Source organism: Pleurodeles waltl, chromosome 9, assembly GCF_031143425.1.
Source record: "Pleurodeles waltl isolate 20211129_DDA chromosome 9, aPleWal1.hap1.20221129, whole genome shotgun sequence".
Classification (NCBI taxonomy): domain Eukaryota; kingdom Metazoa; phylum Chordata; class Amphibia; order Caudata; family Salamandridae; genus Pleurodeles; species Pleurodeles waltl.
The window spans coordinates 1,102,774,365-1,102,787,196 of NC_090448.1; the positions used below are offsets into that span (position 1 = coordinate 1,102,774,365).

At 41.9% G+C, this 12,832-nt stretch overlaps 1 protein-coding gene across 3 annotated transcripts in view; it reads left to right on the forward strand.

Moving 5' to 3' along the window:
- The window catches only part of VTI1B (vesicle transport through interaction with t-SNAREs 1B), a 90,901-nt gene that overhangs the window by 50,507 nt on the left and 27,562 nt on the right, over positions 1-12,832 (forward strand). For all 3 annotated transcript variants that reach the window (XM_069208825.1, XM_069208823.1, XM_069208824.1), the window contains exon 4: positions 7,576-7,749. In XM_069208825.1, coding sequence (XP_069064926.1) covers positions 7,576-7,749 — 174 coding nt within the window. The remainder of the gene's footprint in view (positions 1-7,575; positions 7,750-12,832) is intronic.

The window sequence follows — 12,832 nt, forward strand, 5'->3', positions numbered from 1 at the left end:
TTGTAGAAATAATTTCCAACCTAGAAAGAGGTACTTTTAAGTCTTTTCCTCAGCAAGAAAGCTCACGCCTCAAAGATGCTTGCATTGCACCTGAGGATTAAGGCATCTGTGAGTTGTTGGCTGCTTCGGGGGGAGTACCTCAACCATCTCTCCAAGTGGGGCCTCAGGTCAGTCCTTCAAAGAGACTCACACTTCCAACCAGCAATCTCATTTGTCTTCGGGATTCCTCCCGTTCAGTCCATGGTGGTGATGGCGAGCTTTCGTCTTTATCACTATCCAGGAATGAGAGTGGACAGTACTGGGACGCAGAGCAGGCTCGCTCTGTCAATACACAATCTAAACCAAAATAAAGCCCGCCTTCTTTGTCCACGTTGCTTACAGCTATATGCCTGTTGTCTAGAGCCAGTAGACTGGCATGTTTATGTTTAGGGCATTTCGAGAGGACATTTACACAAAGACATCTTGGTGTTTTGGTAACAAGTGTGTGACGTAACTGAAAACCTAACCTGGGGAGAACCTGACACTTACACACACATTTGTTTTTGGTTTCTTCATGCGCCTTACCTAGACTCTTTTTGTTGCTGTAAGAAAAAGGGAGTTACTTTGGTTGGGTAAAGCAGTACAATTCTTAGCTGTGGCACTTCACCTCGAGCTCCATTCTTGGAGATCAACATGGTTTGTTGTCTTTCATTCTTAGACTACACGGACAGTAAATAAGCCTCCACCACTTGTGGAGCAAAGTTGGGAGGAACGTCAGATATTGTTTTATAAGGTAAATGCGTGTGTTGGCGACATAACAAAGGTTGCTGGATTCCCACTGCAGCGGTGGGTATGTTGTAAAGCCCGATAGCATGGGTGTGACGGCTGTATTGTGACACATGCCCAATAGTATAGATGTATCCATCTTGTTAGCTCATGCATTCACTCTGTTTTGGAGGTGTGGGCAGTGATATCTTGAAGCCACTCATCGATTTCCTGGGCATAATCTGTTTTTAGAATGACCCATATTGTAAGAAGGTTTGAGTGACTACTTTTAGGTCTTGAATACAGACAGCTTTAACTTCTGGTGATTTAATGTCATCACCCAACCCGCAGCACAACAAACACTTAAAACATACACACAAATATACATGCAGAAAAGTACTTTTGGTCGCCCTCTTTCAGCCATTGGCTACTGTGGTTTAACTGGCTTTAGGCATTGGCTCATGCGGCTGTCCATTAGTATTGGTATCAGCCCATGTAATTTCACTGATGTGAACATCCGAGGAGTGGTGCTTCGCTTGAATGTCTCTCTCACCCCACCCCCCCCCCCCCCCCAACCTCCCCTCTGTTACTTCCCCAAGAGCCCATTGAGCCAGGGCACCCCTTGCTCTCCTTCTTCCGGTGCTTCACCCTCCTATAGTGAACTGTTCCAGTCGCACATTGTGTCTTCCCTCCACCCCATCGTAAAAGGTTTCATTCGCAGCGTAGATTCCCTATATTTTACAATTGCAATTTAGTGCTGTCTGCTGGAATGTTGCTTATGCACCCCATTGGTCTGAAATAGATTTCTGTTATAACCTTTTTCCTGTATTTCTTATACATGTGGTTTGTACTTTACACTTACGGTTAATTTGTAATTGTCTTCCTCATCGGTGGTAACCCAGCCCACCACTCCATGTCCTCTCGCTGCCTGCGCTCGTTGGCCCTGGTGCCTTTACCCACTCCCTGCATTGCCCTGTCCAGCTGGTCTTAGCCTACCTTCTCCAATGCCTTTTCACTCTCTGTCCCAGCCCCCAACTGTCGCCATTCTCCATTGACAGCGTGAAGGCTGCCCCCCGGGTTGGGGAGTCGCACCAGGACATCATTGTATCCCATGACTTTCTCTGTTCTCTCCGTCTGCATCTTCTCGCAAAAAAGAAAAAAAATACTCCCAAAGCCACAACCCCTTTGCTGGAAGAGCAGGGGTTGAAGGGCTATTACTACTAAATGAGCATGAGAGGACCTTTTGCTGGTCATTTAGTAGTTGGTGTCCCAGCAGGTTTGTTAGGCACACTGTCTTTGCCAGTGCTTGTGTGCCATGGTGTATTGATAGGCAGGTGATACTGCACCTGTAGCATAGGTCCAGCCACAGTTAGGCCCTAACTCTCACAGCCTGCTTCAAGGCTCAGGTACAAAGCATTAGGAAAAGCACATCCACCAAAGATAAAGAATAGTGTACAGACAAAAGGTGGAATTTGGGCACAACCATAATGTCACTGCCCAGTTTATCGACTCCGGAAAAATGGAAGGCAGTGCTGTTTCTACCAAGCTCATAACCCTGCGCGCACACACACACACACACTGACTGACTCTGACTCTGACTCTGACTCTGACTCTTCACTGAGCCTTGTTATACAGTCAGATCAATTAAAACCATGTAGGGGTGAGGGCACATGCTGGAATGCCGAGCAGTGAGTGTAGTTTTGGCCGGGGTATAAGTATTTTTTTACATAGTACATATTTACCTCTTGAACTATCATTACCAGACAAGTGTGTCAATCAGTGGTGAGCAAGTAGTGTGGCTGTTACTCTGATTGCTCGGCTAACCGGCTTGCAGCCTGGGCCCTCTGCCTTCTGGCACTCAAAGATCTGAGGTATTAGCAGACTGAATTGGTGAGTGTCTGTCTCTTGCAGCCGGAAGATAACTCCCTCTGTACTGGTAGCTCATTTCGGGCCACTATTTACAAATGGTGTGTTTATGTTAAAGAAAGGCCTTGGCATCTGGACTGGGCAATACTCTTTTTACCAACTCCGACTGGAGATGAAGAGGTACTTTCTGGACCTTTAAACTGAGATGTTACACTTCACCAAATATTGTTTCATCTTCTCTTTGTTTCTTCGCGTTTTGTGTGCTTCGAATAAAGGTGATACACTGTTGAGAGTCTGGAAATATTAAAATCCTATTTGATATTTTGACTTTGCTTAAATATTTCACTGATTGGGGAAATTAATGACTCATACGGATCTCGGCCAGTGTCTACTATCAAATGTACCCACAAGCACAAAATGATACATCAGCCCCCTTTTCTACCAAGCCCATATTGATAGAAGGTCAACTGCCTAACGCCCCGAGCCTTAAACATCCAATGCAAGGATTAGTCACAGGTACCTGTGAAGAAAGTGCTGTCACCATGTGCATTGGATAGCGTTTAAAAATGGCACGACTTTCCACATACTAACAAAATTCATAGCTGCAAAATGCCCCATTTTTATGTGTGATACTTTCAACTAATCCAGGCTTTTTGCCCACGTACAGTGTACAGCTGGGCCGATAGTTACAAATTAACAGCATAATCTCAAATTTCACAATACAATGGTCTGGCTGTTAAAAGGTCAGTACTGACATGGGTTTCTATGATTGCCCACACAACAGTCGCACCACCTTAACGTAGTCAAAGAATGAAGAAAACCAGTAGCGAGCATGCTTGAAGCATCAAGTTACAGGTGCTTTGGAATGCAAGGCTACAAATTATTCTGGTGTAATTTAAAATGCTAAAGGCTGCACAAGGCATTATGCTGTTGGCAAGATTGACCACCCCTACAGGGTCATAATATTCAGTAAGGAGTAAGTGACCATCTCCCAACTTTGTCCAGGAATTTGTTTATTACAATGTTTGAAGAGACCATTCTTACCTTTTAATCCATTATTTGTCCTGTAAACCAGATTCTTGACAGAGTGAGTGTGAAAGGTAATGAGATATGAGGGAGGCAATGAGATGTGAATCTGAGTCAACGTGCAATACATTGACTTTCTATGCTTACAACAGTCTTATCATAAGTCCACTAGACCCCCTGCCAATGGGAAGATACTACTCACCCTGCATTAAGTCTCCTTTATATTAAATATGTACTTTATAACACTTTCTGCAAAAACACTGGAAAACACAATGTTTTTATATTTGAGGGTCTAGGCAACTGAATAAGTACTGATCAGCACTGATTTCAGTAGATTTGGAAAAGGCTGGGGAAACACCATTGAAATCCTCCAAAAACAGCCTGTTTTTGGGACTTGTGTTCGTCTTTTAACATTGGCAAAACAATCCTAGGATGCACATGCTGTTGGGTATAAATCCTGGCATAAGATAACACATTTAACTGGAGCTACTTGAAAGACACCCCTTGCACAACCATTTAAACATCTGATCTCCGCCTGAAAATATTTGCCTTTATTTTATATTTCTTGAAACATAGGGTGTTTTTAGAAAGTACGGAATATTCTTCTGTCTCCTGTTCTGTAAGCTGTGCATGGTGATCCAGCATAAGTTAGCCTCTGAAATGCAATAATGTAAACCTATAGTTGAAATAGGATCACACTCATAGTATGTGAGGGCTCAGCAAAAGATTGTCAAGGTACCATTCTGTAAATGGTAACCTTCTTAAGAATTCCTCCCAAGTTGAAGTGAAGATCTGCTGGCCTCCAATTCTATTTAGCTGTATTCATTCACAAAGCAAACGGTCTGACTTTTGACTGGAATTGCAATCAGAACGTATTGGCTTCGCTAATGCATGTTCCTTTTGCAGTGCTTCAGAAAATTTGGCCAGGTTTAGGGTGCTTGCCGTTCCCCTCACCAGCTTCACTAGGAGCGGGTCAACATGCAGCTATTACCTGAATCGTGATCATAGGAGATATTTATTATGACAGTGTGTGAACAATAACAGGCCGGAAAAGGACAGGATAATGCAAAATTTTTTGACCTTGTCACTCATGGTTCCTTCCACTTGTTTTTCTCTCTTGGATTGTGTTGTCCAGGCTTCCTATTCATAGATGTTTCCATCCATCTATACATGACGTTGTGATTTTTTTCTCTGTTCTCATTTAGGATTCACTGTTAATTTCTCCTTGTGTGTGATGGAAACATTTTCAAAGTAATCTTTTCTAACATAAATGCACTGATACCTTATGCTTTTTTAATGTATTTAATGTTTTTCTGTCAGAACTTTAGGTATGCCTTGTTTGTCTGGTATTTGAATATTGTAATGTTCTGGAGTCTATGTCAGGGGTGTGGAATTTAATAAAATATCTACTTGTGCAGGGGACAGGTTGCTTCTCAAATCTACTTGTCCTGTAAAAAGATCTACTTGTCCCTTTGGTGCCATGTAGTGTGGCGACAAATTATGGCACCAATCTCATTATGTAAGAGCTCTGATAATAGCCTCTCTGATTATGCCAGGGCTACTACCATAGTAGGGCTTGAATACTTGCAGTTTCAATCCCTACTGTAGCAATTTCCTTATTTTGCCACCTTTCTGCAGATCTGCATACTGGGGCTGGAGGAAGCAGTAAGCAATAGTTCCAGGCTGGAATGCCTTAGAGCCTGCAAACCTACTAACATGCATGTTTTAAAGATTTTCACCAGCTTCTCTCTAATATTTTCCCATAATAAGAAAGGTTGGACATTTACTCCTGACAGTGGCAGAATTAGAACTTCTTCCAGGGTTGGGAAGAAAGTGGCCGGAGGGAAAATGAACTTGCAAATGCTCAATAGATTTTCACATGAGCAAATCTAAACATGCGTATTTACCCATGCTAAGATACAGTTCAAAAATATTTTATAGGGGTACGACATATACCATGGTTGCACTTTTATGACTTTCTTTAAGAATTTGGGGCCACATGTAGGTAGGTTCAGATTTGCGACCCGCAAATTGCGAGTCGCAAATCCGAATGTAGGATGGTGTTCCTGACACCATCTGTGATTCGCAGGGGCTTCACAAATGCCCACCTAGTCAATAATCATGAGGTGGGTTTCAATTTGCGACCCCCTTGCGAATAGCGGCCCTCAAAGGGATGGTGGCCTGCTGAAGACAGCAGACCACCCTGTCTGTGACTGCTTCCTTAAAGGAAAACGAGATGCATTACAAAAACGAAAAATGAAACGTTTTCGTTTCATTTTTTCAGAGCATGCAGTGGTCCTCAGGACCACTGCCTGCTCTGAAAAAATGTTTACAGTGACATTCACAGTGGGGAAGGGGTCCATGGGGACCCCTTCCCTTTTGCGAAAGTGTTAGCACCCATTCGAAATGGGTGCAAACTGCGATTGGTTTGCGCCCGCGTTCGCGGTCACAAAACAATCCTACATTGCACTGCGAGTCGCAATTAGGAAGGGAACACCTCTTCCTAATTGCGAGTCGAAAACCCGTTTTGCGATTCCGTAACCAGGTTACTGAATCGCAAAACTGGGTTTGTGCATCGCAATGTGCTTTTTGCACGTCGCAAACAGCGAAAGTCGCTGTTTGCAACATGCAAAAAGCTACCTACATGTGGGTCTTGGTCCCTAATTAGGTCTGGTGTTAACAAAGACATTTTGTTTTTATTAAACTTCTATTTCTCTCTCTTTCGGCTGGCTTTACTGTGATTGATCGCATTCTGCTCTTCCACAAGGAGCATATTGGCACACAAAGTAGTTTTGTTCAGTGTCAGGAACTACAGTGGCAATCAGTGACGTAACGAAACTGGAGGGTGCCCCTTTGCAAAGAACATGGAGGAGCCCCCTCTCCAGACTCACTCAGGGCAGGTGCTGTGCTGAAGGGGCCCCCTGGAGGGCAGCTGCAGGGCCTTTGTTATGCCACTGGTGGCAACGTGTGCTTTTAGAGTTCAAAAACTTTTTTTTTTTTGTTGCCAGTGTTTGTTACAATGTTGAGGGCCTGGTCGCTCCCACAACAATAAAGTGTTACAAAAGCCATGTCAAAACAAGACACGCATTGATGAAACTAAAAGACTTATAAAAAATATGTCAGACCAGTTGGCTTTGTCAGTGTTTGTTTATTTTCATGCTTCCCATATTCGTGTTGAAAATGGTTACACTGATTTTGCATTAGATATATTTTTGGGAAATACTAGCATGCATCAACACATTTTACTAAATGACACTTCATTTGCATCTAATCAGAGAGCATTCTGGGAGCATTATACTTAGCCTTATAGCCTAAACTTTTCAAACATGTGTATACACGTTTTTTTGTTTTTGTACTGGAACCAACGTCAGTAGTGAAGTGTGACCTTAAAACATTTATTTACAGCACTCACCCTAATGATGAAGGCTTTCAAATAATGAACCATAAGTACAAGTTCGGACAGCATTATCTTTTGGAAACACATTACCTCAACTGCAGAGAGTTCCACTCTCTGTAAACAGGCAGCCAAAGGGTTTGTGCTGCAGAGGGTTGGGCCTACTCGTCCCGAGGACAAAGTAAACATAAAAACGTGTTGCCCTTGACCCCAAACAAGATGTCCCGGGCGAATTCCACATCCCTGCTATATGGTAACCTTGATTTGGGTGGTTGAGCGGTGCAGCCTGCTTAGTAGTATAGCTCTGTATAATGAAACTAGTATTTTTTGTTTGCAGGACCCGTTTCTAAACCTCTCTGCACCAGTGATTTAGCCAAATAAAGAACTACATTTCTCTATTAACATTTTCAGGGTTAAGTTATGCATGTCCGATGACCCACTCAGTGACATTTGGTTAGACCTTCTCAGCATGACCTAAATTGGCAATATTAGTACACTATGCCTCAATATCTTTCACAATAAAGAACTTTTTTTCTTGTCCACAGAGTCATTTACAGTCACAGAGGGCATTGCTCATCCATGGCACAGAGAGCCTCAACAGAGCGACACAGAGCATCGAACGCTCACATCGAATAGCTGCTGAGACTGATCAGATAGGCACAGAAATCATTGATGAGCTTGGCCAGCAGCGCGAACAGCTTGACCGCACGAAAGGAAGAGTGAGTCATTTACATTTGCACCATCAAACATACCAACTGCAATATGATTTAAGGTTGATATTATTTATCATAATAATTCAACGGGAGCGGGTAAAAAAACCTTGTGCATTAGGTGCCAGGGCCTGAAATCATCAAGGATGTGTATGCTGAAGTTCTTGTTTAACATAATGAGGTGATTGAGATATATATTCAAAATAAAAATTGCCTTGCATGATGTAATAGCTATTCTAGCATACAAATTTGTTTTGGTCAGTGATACAAAATATTTTCTGTTTTTGTACGTTGTGTTCCTTTTTGTTCCTAATTCAAAACTGTCCAACACGGTTCCTTTTTACAAGATGAGTCATGTGTGCAAGGATGTATTAAAAATCTTCCTCACATTTGTTTACATGGGATTTGTATAGGATAAATCTAGTGTAGAACAACAGAGGACTGTACATTGATACCTGGGGCAGGGGTGTGGGGGTTAAAAGTATGACAGTGAAAGATCATATATGTAATCTGGGTGGCAGAGGAGTCTTTATTAGATGGTCTTTGAAAAATTAACTTTTGCCTTATCCTGACCTGCACAAGTGATGAGGCATCCCTGATGTGTGGTTTGGGGTGTTCCGTATTCTGGGTGCACTGATGAAACAGTCTTGTTCCCACTTTTTTCCTTTTTTTGTTTTTGCAGTCCTTCAGCTGCATTCTGGTGAATACCAGAGAGATTCATTATTTTGCCATGGGCGCATGGTTTGCAGGGGCACTGTGTTAGTACTTTGTATGTGATGAAGCAGGTCTTGATAAACAAAAGAAACTTGAAATGGAACGTAAGTAGTCAAAGGTCTTGGATCCCTTGATGTGTGCAGATGTGTGCGCCAGCTCTTATTTGGTGCTAAAATTGAATCTACCCAGATGGGCGAGGACCAAGCTTGTATGATGCTTCTGAAATCTTTTAAATGGCGGTACAATCTGATTTCAGAGGCAAACCTGAGGTACCTGGTACAGGGTACCAGAATTGTTACCTTGTTGTCTCTGTTTTTTCTTTAATATTTGTTTTGAAAGATAAATTGAAGCCAATAACGGAGACAATTGATTTTGCTCTTGGGCTAAATTTAGAAGAGATTCTGTGTTTTACACTTTATTGTACCCATGTTAGATATGGGAATATTTGCTGAAATTGGCAATCCAGTTCAGGATGAATGTTGTCTTGAGAGCGTTGAACTTCAGAAAGGAACTTGACATCCAAGTTTTGATGATGAACACATACTTCTGCTTGGTAGTGAATTTTGACACAGTTGATGACAAGGATGACTCTGAGGGGCTTCTTGCACAGAATGAAGATGACTGGGGAGATGGTGTTATCTTGAGGGTTTCCATTGGTCACTGGTAATTCTGGAGGCAGAATGTATTCCTCTAGGTGTACTCTGATCAATCAGATAGTAGGAGAATCAGTGGTGTGCTGTTTCATTGAGCATTCTACATATTGAGAGGATGCTAATGAGGGTATGCTGATCAGCGGTGTTAAAGCCTGCTGGGGTGCTTAATATGATACTGCAGTGGTCACTTTTTTATGAGATGGGGAGTGCATCCTCCACACTTTTGCTTGTTATAAGGCAACAGACAACTGCCTAGGAGTGTGACTGCCCACTTAACTTGCTGGAGCGCTGCCACAGCAATTCTCTGATAAACACATCTGCCTCAGGCTTCAGACTTACCCTGGTTAGGTTTTCTCCAACAATAAATCTCCAGTACTGTCAGATGACACCATGCAGGTCCAGCCACAATCATGACTACTACTACCGAAGTTTAAGGCACTAACTGATATCAGTCATATTTTTCGTTACCTCATCGATATTATTCTGTAGCTTTATTTCTGTCTCACTAATGATATTCCTTAGGGTTTAGATCAGATATCTCATTCAAAGCTTGCAAGTTTCAAGCCCTGCCACAGATGTAGCAAGAAAAAGGTCCTGTTTGGATCCACATGACAACTGCATGTGGATCTGAGGCACATTGCTACTGCCTTCAATCGATCGTTGTGCCCCTATGCCTCAGAAGGCCATTGCAAGTGGGAGGCCAAGTTGTATCTGGCTATGGCTCACAAGGACACGCCTAAGCAATCTCCTTCACCTGTGGTTTACAGAGCCTAATTTAGGCTAGGGTTGTACAAAGCATGATGATTCGGAGAGTGGTGCCCCCCTTTCCCTTATTATACTGATGAGGCTGGCTGATATCTTGATTTACAAAATGAGTGGCCTGGATACTTCACCTGAAGGGTACATCTCTTACCTCCCTGGCCCTGCTTCAGTCAAAGTTTCCATATCTACAACTAGTACAAAAAGCTGCTGAAGTCTTGGATTTGGCCATGCCATCTGCGGAGAAGGATTCTAGTATTTTGTCTCGGATCTTACAACCCTCTTTCTCAGAGGTGGAGCCCTTGCTTGCATTTAATGGAGTCCTGGAGGATCTTGTCATGATTACCTGGTTGAAACTATTTTGGAGCCTGGCAGTCCACAGAGATCCACATGTCACAGGCCTCCTATGGGTGATCTCTACTTTCTGTCCTATCACACCTCACTCGAAAGTATGATTTGTATGAAACGTTCAAAGCAACAGCTGAATGCTTTCTCTATGTCCCTTTCTGAAAGAGATTTGAGGAAACTTGACTCAATGTGCTGAAAAGTCTTCTAGCAGCCTAGCTCTCCACACTGCTAATGACACCTGCTTCCTAGGTGTATATGTGCATGTCTTGTGGGAATGTGTAACATTTAGGTGTTTTTGGCAGAAGAAAACTGCCTTTTACACAAGGACTTACAAATATATCAAAAACTAAAAATAAGGAAAGAACAAGGAAAAAAGAGAGACAAAAAGAACATTAAAATGGACTCATGAAAGTGTCACTTTGTGGTCTTGTCTATCACGCTTGAAGATATGACTGTAAATCTGTTTTCACACAAGAAAACTTGCCTGCAAAACCTTTGTTCAAAAAGTCTACATATCTTCTGATTGAAAACATTCAGTCACTTGTCATGATTAGACTCGGAAAATATTGAAGAGCAAGTTCTCAGCTGTTACACAAGGGGATCGTGCATTTTTCTTGTGGATTCTTTCTCTTGATCTTTTCTCTTAGGTCGCAGCTTTTGGCTTTTGGTAAGGTATCTTCCCATGCATTTTATTAGTGCTTCTGAATTTTACTCAGCAGGAAGAAAAGATGTTCTTCGTCAGTCTCTAACCATTCTTTTTCCAGAGTACTTTTGATGGTGTCACCTCTGATTGCATCACAGATGATGCAAAGTAATAGAAATTGTTTCCAATCTACTTTTGAGCCACAGGCAGTCTTCCATGGGGACTAGATTTATTTTCTCCTGCACTTTAAGGGGGGAAAGGAGCCATTTCTGGTTAGAGCAAAAGGTCTTCTTCTCCTGTACTTTGTCAATTTTATCAAATAGGAGTTTATCAAATAGAACTACTGGTTGAAAGTTCTTCTTATAGACTTGAGCCTTTTTTGTCCATATGCAAAGTGGCAAAATATTTACTATCATATTTATTCTTATGGGCATGAGCCTAAACCTCTAGTTATAAGACGTTATGGCAGAATTATTGCATTTTTCCTATTTTCGTATCTGTTTGCAAAGTCTTTCTTAAGGCAGAAGGCGAAATGTTCTCTCCAAAACTTTTTCTGCCAAGTTGGAGATGGCTGCACATTGTTGGAGCTACTTAACATGAATTCAATATAGGGAATCTTGTTGGTAGCATCAAGAGAAACTTTCACATTTTCTTTCATGACCTCCTGTTTTGGGTGTGTTTTTTTTTTTTTCTTTTTTTTTTTTTTGCCTATCCCCGAAGTTAATCTTCATAAGAGATTTGGAAACAATGCCAATGAAACATTCTTAGGATTGCATTAATTGAGTCTTTTCTATCACCATTCTGATGTGCAAATCCCATTTAAAATTGTCTGTGATGGACCGGCCCATGTATATAAAGGAGTTTACTATTTTCATTATTTTTTCCACTGGTAAACAAGGCTCTGTTTTCTGTCCGTTTTTTTCTTCTTCTTTCCTGAACACCATTGTTTTGTTTTCGGAGTGTTTAGGTTTCAGGCCATTTTCTTAGCAATACCTGTCCATTGCTGTAAGTTATGCTTGCAGGCCCTTCAATATACGGACAATAAGAATAGAGTCGTCTGCATATAGAAAGTCAGAGACCTGGAAGCCTTCCATGGGCAGGTAACTCTTGCAAGACTTTTAGGACTTTCCTTTGTAGATTGTGTATATATGCAGAACACTGTATTGAGACAAGAAGGCATCCCTGCTCCACTCCACTGGCAATGGCAAAATGTTTAATTGGGGAGGTCTTGTTGGTTTAGCCTAACTAGAGATCTATGTCCATGCATATACTTTTTTTGATCAGAGATAATATTGTTACACCCATACTACGCAGTTTTCTCCATAATCTGTGCCTTGGTACGAGGTCAAAGGCTGACGTAAAATACAAAAAGCAGATTCTTATTTGCAGTGCTATTCTTGTGAATTAAGTGGAGGGAGGCTAATATTTGGTCAGTATTTGAAAGACCTTCCCTGGAAACCGTTGGACCTTGTTTGATTATAATCCACTCTTTAAGGGCTCCAAGTAAAATCTTGGAGAAGGTTTTACAATCCATGTTGATGAGGGTGATCGGCCTATCGGATGTTGGGTCCTTTTTTAGTCTTTTTTTTCTTCGTACAGGGAGATTGTTAAGTTGTTCTGTAAGAGGGATGCGGTACATATTACATGCAGATCTTGAGAAAGGTTGTTGCAAAAGTATTTAGCAACCACTCTGGACAGTATTTAAACAGCTCTGCAAGTATCATGACTGGTCCGGGAGCTTTCGCAAGTTCCTGCATTGCAATCATCAGTATTTCTTCACAAAAAAGCTCTCATTTATGCCTTTTCTGTTTCTTTTGTTGAAAGTCTAACTTAGGACAGTTGTAGGTCTAATTTGTGGCACCAAATACTGCAGCAATGAAGCTTATTCAGGTATCTTCTAAAGGGATTGGCTCCTCTGGCGTTCCTTTTTTGCACCTAATCATTCACCAGTTTTCCTCCGGAAGGTCCACTGATG